Source organism: Vanellus vanellus (assembly GCF_965231255.1).
Source record: "Vanellus vanellus genome assembly, chromosome: 3".
Classification (NCBI taxonomy): Eukaryota; Metazoa; Chordata; class Aves; order Charadriiformes; family Charadriidae; genus Vanellus; species Vanellus vanellus.
Genome location: NC_138907.1, coordinates 1,658,729 through 1,678,360, shown reverse-complemented (window position 1 = coordinate 1,678,360; position 19,632 = coordinate 1,658,729). Strand labels below are relative to the sequence as shown.

General features: G+C 40.4%; 1 protein-coding gene across 1 annotated transcript in view; it reads right to left on the bottom strand.

Annotated features, from left to right (window-relative positions):
• The window catches only part of XRN2 (5'-3' exoribonuclease 2), a gene marked incomplete at its 5' end in the record, with an annotated part of 50,859 nt that extends 31,501 nt beyond the window's left edge, over nt 1-19,358 (bottom strand). Inside the window, 18 exons of the mRNA XM_082480212.1 lie at nt 1,019-1,137; nt 2,404-2,535; nt 3,897-3,941; nt 4,992-5,099; nt 5,193-5,250; nt 5,350-5,483; nt 5,590-5,664; nt 6,085-6,242; nt 6,566-6,616; nt 6,724-6,796; nt 7,866-7,955; nt 8,035-8,093; nt 9,236-9,347; nt 10,584-10,695; nt 10,778-10,905; nt 17,111-17,243; nt 18,873-18,908; nt 19,324-19,358. Coding sequence (XP_082336338.1) covers nt 1,019-1,137; nt 2,404-2,535; nt 3,897-3,941; nt 4,992-5,099; nt 5,193-5,250; nt 5,350-5,483; nt 5,590-5,664; nt 6,085-6,242; nt 6,566-6,616; nt 6,724-6,796; nt 7,866-7,955; nt 8,035-8,093; nt 9,236-9,347; nt 10,584-10,695; nt 10,778-10,905; nt 17,111-17,243; nt 18,873-18,908; nt 19,324-19,358 — 1,658 coding nt within the window. The remainder of the gene's footprint in view (nt 1-1,018; nt 1,138-2,403; nt 2,536-3,896; nt 3,942-4,991; nt 5,100-5,192; nt 5,251-5,349; nt 5,484-5,589; nt 5,665-6,084; nt 6,243-6,565; nt 6,617-6,723; nt 6,797-7,865; nt 7,956-8,034; nt 8,094-9,235; nt 9,348-10,583; nt 10,696-10,777; nt 10,906-17,110; nt 17,244-18,872; nt 18,909-19,323) is intronic.
• Between the last annotated feature and the right edge of the window lie 274 nt (nt 19,359-19,632).

Genomic DNA, 19,632 nt, shown 5'->3' with positions numbered 1-19,632 from the left:
TTGACAGACGAGCATCTGAATCCCTCAGCTCAACCGTATAATGTTAGGGGAAAAAAAGTGAGTAATGTGCTCACATTGTGTCACATTTCAAGAATATTATGTGAAGATTAACAGTAGGCACAGACCACAGACGATTCAAACTGATGAGGAGGTGGAGAAACCAAGAAATGCTTTCAAGAGTTTAAGCAAGCCAAGTGAGCAAGGATGGAGCTACACGCTAGAATATCTGCTACTGGAAGATCTGATGGGCTAGATGTCACAAATATGTCAGGACAACAGTGCTGGACGCTAGCGATCAGTACTTTACATGAAGCAACCCTTATTGTTTTCCCACATCCACCTGTGTCCCCTGACTCTACAGGAAACAAACTTACTGGTTGCGTTTATCAGGACAAAAACCTTTAACAAAAAATTATAAGGGCCTGCACCCTTGACTTAAAGGGCGATAGCTTGATTTAAACCTTTGATAAACTGGCGCTCATTGGTAATTCACTGTCAGTTAATGCTCATAAAATCCCGATCCCTTAATCATCTAGGGACCAGCCATCCTAAGACATTTAAAGAACCCATCATAGACAAAACGGGGCCTGCTACAAATCAAAGAGGGAGGAAAACATATTGTGATAGTCAAGATAAATAATACTGCACATGCGAACGTGACCGAATTTTATGGGTTAAACAGCTCAAAAACTCAACTGCAAAACAGCGGCATTCAGCTCACATAATCAAAGCTGAACAGTGAATGTCTAGCCAATCTAGTGCTCGGTCTCAAAGGGAGCAGTGGCTTGGAGGACGAAAACCTGCATGCATACTAATCTAGATACTTAGATTTAACAGCTATAGCTTACACATCTCACTGGAATTTACGGAATATTCTAACCCTCCACATTAATTACCGGTGGATAAAAAGATCATAGAAAAGCATCTGAAGGCACTGCTGCTCTAAGCTAAATGGCATTAATTAGACTGCATCTATTTCAGCAATTTGCTAACAAAGTGCTACAAAAAATGGCTTCACCTGATATTATCCTCTGGCTCAGGTTCACTGTCACTATCTTCAGCTTTTCGCTTAATTCCTCCTGCCAGCGATGGGCTGCCATCAGAAGTGAGGCTGGTATTTGGAGATGATGAAGTTGTCTAGGGTCAGAATTATTACAGATAAATAGCGGAGGGGGGGGGGGGGGGGAAGGAGGATTTATTAAGCATTTTAAATTCAAGTTAAAATTAACAGCTTTGTGATAATGACATGCTTTTTTTTTTTTTTTTGCGTTCCCCAAAAACTCAAGGCAATAGTTTAAGGATTGTGTAGCTTTTAAGTCAAGTAGCAAAAGAAAAGAAAAACACATTTTTGTATTACAATGCAGGCATTAATACATACAGGCATTTGAGAAAGAAAAAGATGTAATAAACAAGACAGTATAAATTGATCAAACGTGCAATTTTTTATATATTCCAGTTTTGGAATACAACTGTTTATCCTACAGCTTATGTTACAACTTCATTTTACAGCAACAGTGAAAAAGGCATATGCAGGCTACTGTAAAAACGCTGCTTGTAATTCAGAACTGGCAGAAATACTCTACATTTTCTCACAATTGATCTTTTAAACTCCTTTCAAATTTAACTATTTTAATATTACAGAGTCTAAAAGAAACTTCTTCAGTTCCATAGAAGAACTGATGGGCTTAACCCACATGCGAAAGTTTCATGATTAAAAGGGAAAAATTGCAGAAATTATACTTTGAAAAAGCTTCTTTTATTTATTTAGACATAAGAGACAGAACACACAGCTTTATGATGAAAAGGACCTTTAATCAAAAATTTGTTCACTGTTTGGATGAAGATTTACGCCCAGAAAGAAAGTATTTGTCATAATTGTTATTTAAAGTTAACAATCAAGAATAACAGAGCACTCAACTTATTTCTAGTTTTCCCTCACCTTCTAATACCTTTCCAAAGATTTCCAAAATACAGTTATCTATGTTTGTGTGTGTATACAAATTCCAAAAAGACTATTAAAAGACCTCCAGCTCATGTATTCAGTTTGCATCTCTCACAAACGTACCGAGGAAGCTCCTAACCCTGTACTCCCAGGAGGTTCTACTCCACAAGTGCCAAACAAGTCCAGGGGGAAGAGCCACCACATTTGACTCGGATACATTCACCTTAGGCTTTCCCTCCCAGAATTATTTAACAAGCAGTATCATACCAAACATTAAAATAACAAACCCAGTTTTATTCAAGTAGTCTCACAAAAAATGGTTATTAAAAGACACTTCCTTTAAAAATAATTTTTTTTGCTATTCAAGAAAGCTTGATGGGGTAGAGAAAAAGGTGTCCAGAGTAACACAGGATGCGATTATTTCCCCTTCTATGTGTAAATACCTTTGAACATCTACTTACAGAATTCTGCCTGTCGTGCATTCTCATCTCAAAGGCGGCTTGTCTAGGGTTACTGATTGCCTGAGGGCTAGATCGATTTCCCAGAGCTTGAGGGGAAAACTGTCCACCAGGAATAAAGGAAGGCTGATCCCTCTAGAAGATAAACATACACAGGTATACTGAAAAAGATGTGTAATCTCCACAGCAGCGTGATGATGCTTTCTCACAATTTTCAGGTTAACATGCTATATAAAACAAGCATAATTTACTCATTCACTCAGTTCAGCTTAAATTAGTTATGTTTAACAATCTCAACCAGATGTGACACAAGTCAATTCCTGCAATTTATTAAGCTCTTTACAAAAAAGAACCCAACCAAACAAACCCTGCATTTCGCGCCCGTGTTCTTTCTATATGGGCTGAAAGGCAGGTTTTTGGGGAAGTGAGTCTTCATCTGACTTACTGGGAAGAATGTAGTCTTTGTAAGCAGGGTGAGTAACCTCTTCCACTCTAATAATAATGGTGGTGGATTCACCATCCCTGGAGGTGTTTAAGAAAAGGGTAGATGAGGTGCTTAGGGACATGGTTTAGGAGTGGTGGTGTTTTTATCAGGGTAGGTTAATGGTTGGACTTGATGATCTTAAAGGTCCCTTCCAACCTCACTGATTCTATGATTCTATGATTCTAATAGAGACAGTCAGTTTAAAAAATAAAACACAAGATCTAGATAGTACTCAGAGTGGGGATGTCATACACCCTGGAAGTTTTGGAAGCTACATGTACCTGAATGTCCTAACCAACGAGAAAGCTATGTTGACGTCAACATACAAGAGCCCATTTTTAAAATATCAGAATATTAAGAAAAATCAAACATCCTTCCAATAAAGTTATTTTAAAGAATTCGGCTTACATGGTTGCCCTTTCTGACCCACATTTCCACAAAGGCTAATGCTGGTCTATTACATTTGAGAGATATTTGGCAACACTGATTTGCTTGCAGGCAGAATGTGAGATAACTATAGTTGGGGGTAAGCCTTCCTTGCTTTTTTGGAAACATGCCTCTAATCAAGCACATTCATTTAATGCAAACCAGTATAAGTATTTAAACCTAAACTCTCATGCTAAACTCCACTGCCCTCAGCAATACGATTGCTGAGACTTGTGTTAATGTATGGAAAAGCAATTCCTGTACAGTCACCATGCTGAAGCACTGCGAAATAATCATGAAAGTGCAGATTTGTGTAGATTTGAAGGACACAACATACAACTATCATCCAGCGTATTCAACTCCCTCTCTCCTTTCCCTTTTATGAAGCCTTTAATATGCAATTCCTTCTTTCAAAGCTCCGATCTACAAAAACCCATTAAAAAACCCCAAAACTTTAAAAATAGTTTACAGACAGGCCAGAAAATACCATGATTACAACTGCAGCTTCAACCAACAAATCTGCTGAAAGCTATAGTGTACATTTTAATTCCTGCTAGTTTTTGCATTGTGAAAGAAAAGAATTTACCTTCATTCTTTTTCTTTTTTCTTTTTGCCGTCTTTTAAAATTATCCTAAATAGAGAATAAAGAGAAATAAAGTCAGTCAGTCATGAGGTTTTTACATAATGTTCTGAATAACGCATAGGTCAATTCTTGTGTCTGTAAACCCTGCAGACATGGGATAGAAATTTTTACACCACCCTGCAAACCTATAGGGAAGAAAACGTAGCTGTGTATTCAAAGCCCCGCAGTTTCGGTAATGGCTTATATCATCTACTAAGCTTAGCTATCGCCTTACGTCAAGGTGACATCAGCATCAAAAGGACACAAGCTCTTTGCCTGCACTAGAACAGCCACCAAAAAAAAAAAATCTTTAAAAAAAAAATAGGAGATACCTTAATAGTCCTAGAAAGAGGAAAAGAAGAGGCTCAAGGAAAGATACTACTCTTGGGCAAGAAAACTGAAAACTTCAACATCAAACTGGCATTTCCACTTCAAGAGAAGTGTAGGCTGGGACAATTATAAAAAAAAAAAATAAAATTGCCAGCACTGGCACAGTATTTTTTGACTGGATAGCAAATACAGTTCTGTTCTTTCATTCACAGCGACTTTTATCCCCTGCACTTAATGAATAAACTGGGCTATGTCTGCAAAAAAAACCCGCACAGACAAACTGCAGAGAGACCAAAAGAACAAGAATCCCCAGACACATTTCAAATGGCAGGAGGGACTGCAAGGCAAGAAAGCACTTTGAATTCCTACCTAGTATGGCACCCCTGCTCATGGCTCGCACATGTTGCAGCAAATTACAAAACAATTCCTCCTCTAGTTTTCACAGCGGCTATTCAAAAAGCTGCAGGCAGTAACAGAATTCACATACAGTTTTCATTTCATTGTTACTTGGGATAACAATCAGAAAAACAGGCCTTGCAGTCCCAGAAAAGAAATTCCACTAGAAGCACACAATTCCTTTTCTAATATGGAGGCATTCACTAGAGATTATAATAAACAAACAAAGTTGTGGGGTGGTGGTTTTTTTTCTTACTCTACTAAAGGAGCGTCACAGTCTAACAGTAAGGCGACTGATGAAAACAAACTCAAAGAATTTAACAAAAAAATTACATCGTCATCTTTTCTCTTTTTGAAAATACTATCTTCAACTTCTCCAACAGCTAACATGATCATCTGGACTCGCTGTAGGTTGACAAAACCACTTTCTGTGAGGTACCCCTGCAAATTAGAAAATAATATAGTTGAAAAACAAGTCTATTTTTTTAGCAAACACACAGATATTTTTAAAGAAAAAGAAAAAAAAAAATTTACCCCAGTTTTGTGCACCACATTTTTATATATGTTAACCAAGCGATCAATTGCTCCCTCCCTAAAAACAAACATACAAAAGCATGAGATTCTTACTATTTAAAACCACAGCAGGTATACTTACAAAAAAAAAAAAAAGAAGAGATATATTCTTAACTACCTGATCTCCAAAGATGGCAGATGAGGAAGGAAGTCATTTCCCACAAAGAAGCACATAAAGACCCAGTCATCAACACTTCTTTCAAAATCAAAAGTGAAAGGCAAACTGGCCATAGTGAGTTCTCTTTCCAAATACTGCAACACACACACAAAAGAGGACATTAGACAACCCTGTGTTAAACTTTTTAATGTTTAAAAATATTATTAATATAAAGCAGATATAGTAACTGCTTCAACATACCTCTCGCAAAACACATAATCGGATGAAGATGAATTCTTGTTCGGCAATAGGAAGACTGTCTGCAAACTGATCATGCTAAAATAAAGGAAAGCTGCATTACATCCAAGCTTGCCTTAAAGTTTCATCAGCTCTATTTTAAAGGCTTAGTTTGGGAGGAGTTCAGAGGCATACAAGTACAGTTTCTCACGTTCTTATGCCGAGCATGCATTTTACTACTTTGCGTTTCTGTTAAGTTACTGATCATTTTCTCTCGCCCGTAGAAAAATTATCACAACAAAACGCCACAAGTGAGGACGTTAGGTTTGGCATAATATTTTTGTGCTACAGAAGTACAATTTTTACTTGTTAATATCAGAGGAAAGCTAGGTAATTCCAGTAATATAATTTGCGTCATGTTTCAGCCAAAATCCAACAGCGAGAACAATTTGAGGATCTCATTAAAACATAAATTAGCTTAAAGATAAAGAAAATTTCTAGAAATAGCAAAATTCTTACCTTGCCTTGTTTTTCTCTGGGCAAACCTTGGCAATCCTTAACCTCGTGACCCATCTGGTTACAAAGACCACATGGCTTGGGTTTATTTGGTTTAAACTCTTCCCTAATTATGGTGAAGTTTGGTTCATGTGTAGCTAACCCAAGCATAATCAGATCAGCTACCAATCAAAAGAGAAGAATAAAATATATTGAAGAATAAACACTATTAAGCTTTTTTTTTTTTTAAGTTAAAAAGCAGAGTACATTCTACCTTAAGCAAGTGTGAACACACAGATGTGCTAACCCACAAACTACCGCGATAGTACAACGAAGTGAAATTAGCCCTCCAGCTACGGACAGTGCTAGACCTTTCCACATATATTACACAGAGTTTTCAAAAACTAACAAATACAAGTTAGAACCTAAAAACTACAGTCCAACTCAATCACAAAACAATACAGGAAAGCTTAGTAGGACACATTGCTAGCAAAAGAGAACTCACCATCAGCCCCACACAGACAATGATGAGTGTTTGGGTCATGGTTTGGTTGGGCTATACAAAAGAAAAATTACATTTAGTCAACCAAAGTCACGTAAAATAAATTATTACCAACCATACCTTAATTTAAAAACAAATGTTCACATTTATTTGAGTTTTACCTCTTTGTCTTCTAATGTAATCCATGATTTTATGTTCACCTTCACCAGGAGCACTAGCATCAGACAAAATAACCTGTGAAATGTTTACAGATCGTGTAAACAATTTACACTGCCACAGTAAAAAAAAAAACAAACAACTTACATAGTTCATAGACTGAATCTGACTTCTGAATACTCAAAATCCTAATTTGTAGTTTCAACTAAAATATTATGATTCAAAATGAAATTATTTAAGAGTTTGGAACCAACGAATAGACAATTTTTCTCTGCTAATTATAGGATGAAGCTGACATATTAATTTGAGTACCACTGAAATTATCATGTCCTTAACTAACATATTTGAAATTTCCTGAAAATTACCAGGGCAATAGAAATACACACTAGAGAACTAACAGGTAAAGCAGACATATGCCAATTTCCCTTTAGATCTTCTAAACTCACAGATACACTAATACCACGTCCAGAGCATTAGCATTTATAAAATGCATGTCTGATGGACGGAACTAAGCAAAGTCAACTGCCCTCTAATTAAACCACTTCAACAGTCAACTTATGGAAAATACAACAGACAGCTGCATCTGAGAAGACTGACTACTCTGCCTCCTTGTACAGAGCAAACACAGGGCTGTTAGAAACAAAACTCAGTAGGGGTGGAGTGGTTGAGGAATAGGGGGGCAGAATCTCGAAGTCCAGAAAGGCAAGAAAGCTGACATGTATTATTTTTGTTGCCTGTCATCTACTGTCATCCATCATTAGAATAACAGAGAAAATGCAGCCTACCTGAGATAGCAAATGAATTAAAAAGGAAATAGTGAAAAGAATACATACACAACGTATCTTGACACTTTTCCCAAAAAGAAGAAAAAGTATTCCTGTCTCCCATTGTATCAAATTGTGGGTTCTACTATACAATCTTTTCATTGCTCTTAAAGGAAACCAAAACAAATGGTGCTGTTAGATTGTGTCATTAGGATGAAATGTATCTCTGAAGCCCCAGCAGAACTGCAAGTTGGTCCATTATGAATAACAGCACAGTGCCAGAAGATGAGTCAAATCCGTTAAATTTATACTCTTCAATCATATCCAAACCCAGACTAATAGATAGCCTTAATTTTCCTGAAGTATGAAACTGTGAAACTTACTGTCAAATTTTTCCACCCTGGGTCACTGTTCAAACGGTCAGCAATATAATAGCGGAGGCATTTAGCAAGATTGTCCATAAACTCAGTTCCCTAAAAAGGGACGGAAGAAAATAAATTAAACCATCATTGAGACACTGGCAATTGCTGGTTAAAGTGCAAGATTACTTACTGGGGTAATACAGTTGCTGTCAAATCTCTCTTTCACTTCTTCTGGAGGAAGAATGCCACCTAGAGCAATAAAAACATTTAACAGAAGGAAATCAATATGGAACATTAAAAACATTTTTGCAAGATAAAAACCCAGATGGCTCCCCTGATAACAATTAACACTTATTGAAAGTTAGTTCATTAAAAAAAAAAACAAAAACAAAAAAAACCCCAACAAAACTAAAACAGCTCTTACCATTATATTATCTCCATCGTAAAATAAGGTATTAGTACATTTACAAATGTGGTTGTTACTTCAGAAAAGCGATTTCACTACCTATTCTGTCAAAAGACTGTGAAAGAAATCTCAAAGAAACTAAGCTCGCTAAATGAAATAAAACATTAGGAAATAATTATTTTCTTACATATTCTCCCCTATGTTTCCACTATCTATTCACTTGGGCTCACAAACAGGGTTACACCAACTTCTCTCATCTCTGAGCTTCATAAAGGGTCTTCGTAGTCTAGAAATGCTACAGGAAGAAATGTTAAAAAAGTCTTTGTCCTCCCTTTTTAATCTCTACCTAGGTTACACGACGGCCCTCTCACTTGGACTACAGCATTCATTCCTCCTACACAGTCACCTGAATTAATTGCTCCAGCCCAGGCAGCATGCTTCAGCTACACACACTCCGTTCACTCGAGTCATGTCACTTATGAAAGTTGCCCTTACAAAGTTGCACTGACTTTGTTTCCTCGCTGCGTTTAGCATTTTCCACTGTCAAGTAACTGCCCTTGCTCATTGTTCCCGTGCAGTAGTATTTTCACTTGATCCCTGCTTTGGAGCCTCAACTCTCCTTTCATCAAGCCCTACAGATTTGTACTTCCTTCTATAAGAGTTTTGGTTAGTTTCCCACTTCTACATTTATCCCTGCTCTTCTGTTTTTTTCTAAATGAATTAAGAGTACTCAACACAAATCCATTTCAGGCAGAAGACAAAAGAAGAAAAAAAAAAAAGTGACATTTTGTTTTATCTTAGTTCTCAACTTTGGAAAACACAGATCCATCCTCTGTAGCTTTGCTATCCCCTCCTTCTCTTAGTAATGCACAGGCAAATATCCACTGAGCAAGACATCCTAACCCATTTCTAACCCTTATTGAAGCATTCTAAACAAACAAGGTGACCCTCACTTGAAAAACCTCAGCTATGGCCACAGTTCTACCTTTTGCCAGAATTTCTTGTCTTATTTTTTGCTTCTCTTCAGCAGCTTCCATGCCCTCCTTTGATGCTCTGAATCTTCTTGACCGCTGTTGATTCATTTTTGCGCGTGGAGCCTAAAAAAAGGTATCATAATGCTTGGTTCGATTATTGCATCTGAACAATCGTTTCCCTTCTGGACAAGTCTTTTGAATTCGGTCAGTCTGTGACTATACAGCCGTTTAACTAAACATCAGCTTAAACTCTAACCGAAACTGGGATTTCTGTTGTCCCTCCCTTGCGTCACCACTAGCTCTCATACACAGGGAGCTGGACATGTTTCTAAACGGGTCTCTTGAGCTTCTCTGTGAGGTAAGCCCTGAGCAGCACGCACAGCTCTACCCCCATCTCAGAAATGCACTACGCTCAAGGATTCAAAGTTCCCCTTCCAAAAAAAAAAAAAAGAAACTTACAGTGACATATCCGGGAAGCATTATTTATTACATACCCTTTCTCCAACAAGAAACTCCTACAATTGTATTCATAACTCTCTTGAAAATAAAAATACTACAGCAGACAGAAGTGAGCTATTACTTATGGTAGGTATGTGAGGTTTTTTTTTTTAAAAGGATACATCAACATTTAGTCGGGATTACTTCTATAGACACACGCACGTTAGGAATTCCTGCACTTGAATTTGGGTTAAAAATATTTTTACTTAATGATGCTCATTTTACCTTTGAGAAACGGAAAAGCCTAGAAAAGCAAACAAAGCTGAAGAGGCCTACCGGCAGCCCGCGAGGCCATTTTGGTGTCTCTCAGCGAGACTACGCAATCGGGATAGAAAAATACTCAGTACAGCACAGATATTAAGAGGGGGTATCTTTCATTAGACCAATTGATGTACCAAGGAGAGATGAGAATCGGGTATGGAGAAAGACAAGCTTTCAGCTTCAAATGCGCCCTAAGGCTGGTCTGTGAAACATTCCCCAGCACAGTTCGGTCACTGCCCATTTGAAGTGCACCTGCTTAAATGGTTTTCTGGTCTTCCCCAGCCCGTGGCATAAATTATTACTAAAGCCACAAAACAGAGGAAAATAAGTAGTTTCAGAGTGTTACCGTCTTATGGAAGTTTCCTGCTTTTCAGAAGCAAAGTCCAGGCTGCAATAGACTACATTAGCCAGCTCATATAACCCCGTGGACAACAAAACCCATGAATAATTTTAATTACCCTCACCAAAATTAAATTAACAGTATATTTTACCTGTAGTTTTTCATTTTACAAAACTAATTCCCAAAGGATCTTAGGAGAGCAGATGGCACCTACCCTAATTTTACAGTCATTACCAGGAACTAAATATATCTATACTTACTACTCCATCTATAGCCATGTAAAGAAGTCGCCTTGGTCTTACGATGTTGAAGATCCTGTCAATATACTCAAAAATCGCAACCATCATTTCATCTTCATTTTTGGGTGCCGGCCTAAAACACGAGAGCATCCAATTTAACATCTGCAATGCTATCAACAAATCCTGTTTGTAGAAGAGACAAAAAAATGCCTTACTTGTCTTCTGGATGTGTACAAGGGTGAATTATACCATTCATATCCAAATACAGGTTATCAAACTCCACCTCATTAGGGTTGGGCTTGCTTGTATCGATTGGAGCCTTGACGCCATTGCACTCTTTAGCCTGTGAACACAGTCAAAACAAATATTTCAGTACGTGATTAGAGAAGTATCACAAATTACCAACAGAGGCATTAATGTACAGATTCATAAAAGTTTTTTTTTTTTTTCAAAGGCAGCAGAAAAAAAGATAGCAACAAGCTACTCACATGGTTACCTGAAAGTGCATGCCTACGCTATTAAAATAGCACTTTTTTTTTTTTTTTTTTAAAGATGTTTATAAACTAGCACAGCTAGAAGATATTACGATGTGTTAGGGCACAGTTGGTTAATTTCTGTTGACTGGCACGTATTACAAACACAAGCTTCCATACCTCATGTCATTCAAGAAAGCAATTCCTTCTACTGCCAGGACCATTCTGACTCCCTCAAGATTTAGCAAAAGGACTTCTAAGTTTGTAATACGATGCTATAACTTTAACATGACAACTAAGAACCATCAAAATCTTTCTACTTTAAACAGTTAGTTCCCCAGATTGACACCCACAAATAAACTTACACCTCTGCCTTTTCTCACTGCAATCTGATATTTAAGACAACAAGGGGAGGCAGGGCAGTAAAAGTGATTCACCTATGGATGATGACACGTTGGAGCCCAGCTGATGGCATGACAAGCTTCAGCTTGTATATCAGCACAACCCGGTGAGCAAAGGACAAAGATATTTAACTAGAAAGAGGACTTTTCCCAGCTTCACAGAATCACGGAGTTTTCAGAGTTGGAAGGGACCTCTAGAGATCATCTAGTCCAACTCCCCTGCTAAAGCAGGATTGCCCAGAGCACATTACTCAGGACTGCATCCAGGCGGGTCTTGAAAATCTCCGGAGAAGGGGACTCCACAACCTCCCTGGGCAGCCTGTTCCAGTGCTCCGTCACCCTCACCGTAAAGAAGTGTTTCCGTGTATTTGAACGGAACTTCCTGTGTTCTAACTTGTGCCCATTGCCCCTCGTCCTGTCACTGGGAACCATTGAGAAGAGCCTGGCTCCATCCTCCTTCAGCCCACCCTTTAGATACTTGTACGCCATAATAAGGTCTCCCCTCAGGCCACAGTGCAGATGGTAAACTTGATGCTAAATTATAATCACCCTAAGCCACCTGTAAGCCACCCATATTCCTGTACTACTTCGACATTCTTGAACACCTACAATAAGCCATACAAAGTAAACCCAGAAGCACAAAGAAAACAAATCTCAGCTGAACTGAAGTAATAAATAATACCTTATTTTTCATATGCTGTCATGTCAATGACAAGTAACTATCTAGGTGAAGAGAACAGTCTCTCTAATCAGACTCAGGGACTGGAGTTGGCACTATAATACCTACATAAAAAACCACTCATCCCTTTCTCTCAAGCCATTAAAGCAAGCAGTTTTGAAACACCGGTGATTGTGTTTCAAAGAGTAGCTCCTCTACAAGGTAGACTAGCAACCATGTTCAATTTTGTTTCCTCACCATACATTTGCTTTTTTGTTTTGTTTTGTTTGGGGTTTTGTTTTGTTTTTTTTTTGTTGTTGTTGTGTTTTGGTTTTTTTTTTTGGTTTGGTCGAAAGACCACTAGCAACACTCACAGTGACTGTGAGCAACTCAGCATTCTCCCTTTCAAAGCAATACCAGCAGCCAAACATATAAACCACTGAATTAAACACCAATAGCATCAGTGATGGAAGAAACATGAGCTGATCAAGAAAAAGGCAAATTAATTTTCAGAGAAATTATGACCGTAGAGGATTATAACATATCGTAAAGTTGACATGAAGTGTAATCTTGAATAGCTTGGTATAAAGCCAAATTTTAAAAATGAACGTCATGTTATTACATAAAGGCTATGATCACAGGATTGCACGAGACAGGATTGAAACATGTGATACTGCTGGTTCTTTCATTCATGTCAAACTTATTGCTAGCTGATGAACTATCATCAAGTGCTTCCTCTGAACTTAGATTTGCAGACTTGCTGCCCACTACTCATTAAATGAGCTTCCTGCATCTCTGGTACAGAGCTCAAACTATCAGATTCAAAAAGGAAAAAAAACCCAAACCCTTACAGATTATACCATTGACTTTCTTACAATTTTCCTGCTTAGAGTAGCAGCAGAACTAGCTGAACTTATCCCAGTTTTAAAAGGCAAAAATGAAAACCTCTAAAGCAAAATAAGTCTTTACTTGGTATTTAAATTTTTCACAGTTATAGGTGTATGAAATTATTTCTGGACAATTTTGTGAAGTCATTTTTAAAATAAACGAACACTAAGTCCCTCTATTTTACTTCTTTAAAACACATACATTTTCTGCTAATTCACATCTTTCTTCTACTATTCATCCAAGTTAGTCAAATCCTGACAGATGAAATCTTGACCACTGTTTGCTCCCTTTACTGAACTTTCCAGAACACACATACACACACACACACAAAAAAAAAAAAAATCAGTTGGTTTTAGCAGAAACTAATTGTCAGGTGCAAACACTGTACTGTAGCTTGCGGTTTTAATAAAGTTACTCTGGGCAACCAAGACCTACAATTGTAAAAGAAGAGTATTTGCTCTGGTTTATATCAGATAACAGGACGAGAAGCTTGCCTTGTGTTCTACTTGATCTTTCATCAAACCTCTTGCCAGCGCTAACTGTGACTCAGAAGATATCAAAGGCTTACAACTATGTGATATGGGAAATAAAATTGCCCCTGTCACAGATCTTATTTTCAGTCTTGAAGGTAAAGCAAAATAAGTATGATCTGGTTTAGATGGCTTCGAAAGCCATTCAGTTTTCATCTGCATACCACTATGTCAGCAACTTTATCATTACATCCTCATAAACCTATCAGATTTTTAATGTAACAGCCTTGTAAAAGGTTTAAGTATCTGGGAGTGATATCTCTTGCGATATAACTAAACTGTTCACTTTTAATCTACAGCCTCTTTTGAAACCATTGAAAATAGATCTTCAAATATGATACTTTAGTTGCAGCTTTATTAATTCGTATGAATTTGATTAAGAATATTCTCTCCTGGATTTTATATTATCTTCAAGATCTTCCTCTTATTCTTCCTGCTCAGCTTAAGAAGAAGATTAATCAGATTTAAGAAAAAGAAATAATCTAGCAAGGTAAGAGAACAAGGATCAACTTTTTAATATTTCAAAGAGACAAGCTACCGGGAGATACAAAATTTCTGATTAGAGAGATTTATAAGCAATCCTAAAATACACATAGAGCTGATTACATCGTGAGAGAAGTTTAAATTCATCTACAGTAAGACAAACTACAGCTTCTCACTACTGTCCTAGTCAGCTCTCAGATCTGAATATAAAAAATTGTAATGAATATTTTTTATCCATGTGCTGTCCTTACTGTAATTGCAACGTGCTCTTAAGTTGGAACAAAGCAACGTGGACAAGGACACCAAGATCTGACACTTCAGTTATGGTAAATCTAATTTGGCCCAATGGAATTGGGCGTATTTTTCCATTTCTTTTAATAAAGAACATTTGCTGTTACAAGCTCAATTATTAAAGACAAAAAAAAAGGACATACAATTACAAACTCAGTAAAACCAAGATTACACAAACCTTCATTTTACCTAAGCACAGAGCAGTTTTGATTAAAGAAAGATTAATCTAAATGTTTACAAATGTGATGAAAAAGATAAGTCTTCTGCTCTTAAAGAAAAATGTACTTGTTACAGATTGCGGATATATTTGCTGTTTAAGTTGTGACTGCTTTTAAATACATGGATCTTAAAGCACTATCCAGAAACAGCTGGACAAGCTTGCAAGACGAAAACGTGAAACAACCATTTACAGTAAAGGCAAAAGTGTAAAAGAATCTACTTTATATTGTCAAAACTCTGTTTGTATCCTTTTGATCAGAAGAACACTGCTTCAAAACACCACAACTAAACCTCACCTTGTGGACTCTCTGCTGTTACCGAGTGCCGAGGCTGCCTTGTCAGCTTGGTCATAAATGTGACAGGCAGCTGACAGAGCTGCTGCCTGCACAGTCTAACTTTGCTGCCGGAATGGATGTTCATTCACACAAGTCAACCTCTGACATAATGAAGGAAAGGGGGATTTGGTGAATGAAAGGCTTGGACCGTACAGCCAGTTGTGACGCTGACTATAAGCAAAAGACCAAACCGTTCACCTTTGTCAGTTCCACGCTTTGGTGCGAGGGGGATAAAGCAAATCAACCAGCGTGAGCAGAAGACAACAGGTAGGATACGTGCACGCACCTTCAGACATTAGATCCACTGCCCCATCTCGGAGAAGGCGAATGCTGTGTCAACACTCACATGCCCATTAGGCATAGCTGGTAGAGACACATCGTTCTCCAACTCGCCCAGATACCTTTGCCACCCACTTCTCCCTGGCTGACGCGAACATGACACGCTGTCCTCAAGAGCACTCTAAACTGAGGTTTACCCAGATCCTCAGAACAGATCACATCAGAGTCACAAAAAACAAGTTTGGTAAAGCAACCAGAACAATCACTGCTTGCTGCCAACAGCTTATTCCAGAATAAGCACTCATATGAGCAACCAATAAGCTGTACCTGTAAACCCACAAACCACCTTTTCCTACAATAGTTCCCCCAGGCAGACAAATCCTCAAATCTTATCTATCCACTGGAGTAAAAAATTCACTTCTTGCAGCTACAGGTAAAATAAACTTTACACTTCTCTTATGCTGAGAGAGGCTAACTGAAGCGACAACGATAATAAAAGCAAAACAGTAACTCACAGCTTGAAGTGTGCAACATTTGACTAATCCAAATCTACGATTCTGTTTCATGACCTGAATTTGAAAAGCAAAAACACCCCGACTGCAACAAGAACTGAATACTAAAACTGATCTGCCTGCCATTTGCATACACTGAAATCTTGCTGAAGGCAGGCAGGTAATACATGCAGTTAAAATAAAACTCAGCGTCAATACATAATTCAATCACTTGACTCTCTTCTCTACCTTGCCCACACATTTCTATCTCCTTTGCAGCACAGTGTTTCCCAAATGTGACGCACACCTCTCCCAGGGAAGGACAGGGGGTAGCACAAAGACAGAAGCCACAGCACGTGCTCAGTGCAGGGACGTGAACTTTCAAAAATAGTATTATGAAGAAGAGCAGAACCCAGCTAGTACGTCCCGACAAAAGCTGATACAAGTTATTTGGAAAAGTATACAGGAAAAACTGTTTGGGAAGCATGAACTCAAGAGTTCGTCTGCTCAGAAAAGTTTAGCCCCAAAGACAGAAACTTGCCACATACGCTGTAGAGCTACCAGAGTGCATCTGTTGAAATCCAGTGTAAGTGTGCTGTCACTGAGGCAACACCCCCATCATCCCTGTCACCTTCCACCTCTGACCCTGTCCCTTAGGGTGGCACAGGCGTTCGCATGGCTGCGGTGACACGCACAAAGGAACCAGCCTATCTGAGAACCTGCCTAGCAAAAACAAATAAACAAACTGTTATTTCAGCTGTATTACTTCCTAGAAAGGGCTCCTCCGATAACCACGTGCTGGTGCCAGAGGGAGGATAAATACAAGGCGAAGGCAGTGACCGGCCAGCTTAAAGCGATCAACGAACCCTAACTGCTACAAGCGGCGGGTTAGCGAAGGCCACCTGTGGAGCCCAGCAGCTAGGCTGGGACTAAGTCTTTCTCCACCAAAAAGCACCTCCTGTTGCTATGAAAAGCCAGATTTTAGAGAATGCCTTTGGAAAAAATCAGCTTCCGATTTGGGCTGGAGGTATTTCTCCTACACTAGAAAATAGCAGCAATGAGACAAAAAAAGAAATAGTTGAAGTTGCTCGAGGCTGAACAGTACAACCACAGACTTGTTTTAAGTCTTTCTTGGATTCAAGCATGACAGCCCGTGTTGGATGCGCTAAAAAAAAAACAAAACAAAACAAAACAAAACCACACAACACAAAGAGTAAACTAGGAAGCTGCAGAAGGACTAATATGTGAAAGAAAAGACTGACAAAAGCAACAAATAAGATCTGAAAACGATACAACTGAGAAGTATTCAAACGTTAGGAAAACGAGAGCCCAAGAAAGCGTACGTACACCAAGATACCCTCTTAATCTCACACAAAACCGTGCAGCTACGAAGGCCACCCCAGCTCCTGCCTCAAACGCCCCACTCCGGCCCTCACTCTCCCGAGCCCACACCCGGGACAGGGACCCCGGGGCGGGGGCGGGGGGGGCGACCCGCCTCACCTTCTCCTCCACGCAGTTGACGATGATGGAGGGGTACTTGCGGCTGAGCCAGCGGAAGAAGGCCGGGACTCCCATAGCGGGCCGGCGGCGCAGGGAGCGGCGGCGGCGGTGCCGGGTGAGGCGGAGAGCAGCGCTTCCGGGGGCAGAGGGCAGCGCGGGGCAGCATGGGGGAGCGCGCGCGGCGGAGGCGGCGGCGGCAGCAGCGGCGGCGACGGGGGGGTGGGGGGGAGTGGGAATGACGAGGACGGTCACGTGAGGCGCACGCGGCGGGGCCGCCATCTTAGAGGCGGGCGCGGCAGAGAGCGCAGGCGCGGGGGTGCCATGGCGGCCTGGGTGGAGAGCTGGCGGCGGCGGCGCCGCCGCGGGCTGCCCTCGTCCTGCCCGGCCGTAAGGGGCCCGCGGCCTCACCGCGCCCCGGAATTTGTTAGGGGGCTCCTTAGGTACAAAGATGACAGTGTGAAGGGGAAAAGCCTGAGGCGGTACTGACGCGTGTGAGGTAGCACCGCCTGGCATCCTTGCTTTCAGGCAAAGGTCCTGTGTGAAACCTTGTTTAAAAATAAAATAAAATAATAAAATAAAATTAGTTTGCCCATGTTGAGATGGTTTCCCAGTTCTGTGGGATGGTTTAGGCAGAAGACAGATGGCAAAAGTGCTTCAGGGCACGGCTGCTCTGTCAAAGCTCACGCGGTGGGGCCGCTTCCCCTTCCAGTCTGCCTCCGCCGTGAGGAAACCGGACCGAAGGGTGAGGCTTTGGAAGGGGCCTTTTCCCCTTCAGACGGAGAGAAGGAGCTGTTGGCAGCGGTTTAAAAGGAGGGTCGGGGCGCTGGCGGGAGGGTGGAGGGGCAGCAGGAGCTGAGGGGACGTTGCCCCAAGCAGCAGAGGGTAAAACGGCTTGGTGAGATTCGTGACAGTCGGCAACAAGCAGCGTAAAGAAACCCCGTCCCATCGCTTTGCCCCTTGCATAAGCAAATACTATTAAGTTAGCCGTTTGATGATGTTCAAATGGAATTAAACCTCCAGATATTAAACGGGATTAACACGAGGAAGATTTTGTGCTCTGCTGTGTCCTGTCACTATACGCCAGCTTCATTAGGAGGGCAGTGATGGGGGCAAGGACATGAAAAAGCAGCCTGGGAATCATTAACAAAAATAACAAAATCTCAGCAGTGCTTGTTGAGTCAACGCTGCTGATTTGGGGAGGGGAGAGGAACCTTGCTACCTTGCTGTAGAACAAATTAACCCACTATTGTACTTCTCATTATTCTTAGCCTCACTTAGCTGTTGTTAAGCCATTTTCTGTTGTCACTCCTCTTAATAAAATCTGTGACTTGAATAAATTTCTCCAGCAACTTTGTATTGGCACCACATCTGTGCTATCAGCTAAAGATTGTCCTTTATCTGTTCCTTACAAAATGTACCCTGATTGAAGTTTCCTATTGTAGTGTTTCTCCTCCTGGAATTCGGTATAGAGTAAGACAGCTTAGTATTAATATTTTGTTTGTATTGATGGGCAATCAGTTGTTTTTCTGATAATGCTAAAGAAAACAGAAGACGGCGGCACTAGCAAATGCAAATGAAATGTGATCATCTTATCTTATAATTACTTGCGTAAACAAGCGCTGAAAAAATTAATACGGGAACAAACGTTTCCTTGGAAAGTCAGTCTACATTTTGCTAAAAAAAAAACAAAAACAAAAACAACAAAACAAAACCCAAACCCTTACAAATATCCTAAAGCAAAACTCACGCTGCAGAAACTTACGACCTGGCCTCCTCGGTGAAGGAGTTTGCCTGGTAACTGCTAGAGGAAAGCCCAACTTTTTAAGACCAAGATAGGGAAGGCAGGGGCAGCGGAGCGGGAGGACTGCCCTTGCGCCAGGTGCGCACCAGCGAACTGAAAAGTCTTCTCTCGCGCAGGAAGCGGTAGCAGAAGCCTGCCACTGGAGGAAAATAATCTCGTTGACAAGCAGCAGTAACAGTTTCTGCCTAACGTCCGATTCGGAGTGGCGATGAGCTCCTTTGTCTCACTGTGACCTTCTCTCCTGGAAGCGACCGCCAGTTCCATTGGCTTCCCTATCAGCGGCCGAAGGCAGCGGCGGTCCTACGCTCCTCGAGCTCTTCTGAGTACAGCCACCACCTCTGCGTGTCACGCTTCTCTCTGCGGGGCCTCGGGGTCAGGGCTGCCTGCGCATACAGACTCCGTTTCGGCTCACCAGATCATGGCACTCGTCCGGTATTTTTCTGTCATCCCCGATGTGTTAACTTGTGTTTGTCAGGAGACGTACAGGGCACGAGCCAAAGTTTCAGCTCACACCTGTGTGCTTATGACACGCCAAAAAAAGAACATAGCACCAAGTCGTTGCACAGAACAGCAGGAATACAGGAAGACTTTGTTACAGTATTTTCCATAGATGAGTGGCATGCTGATTTAAATCTGTTAAGGCTGTATTGATTACAGTCCCCCTGTCCATCAGCATCATCCGTCATCATCTTCGGGCTGCCAGTATGACAGCTGTGAAGGA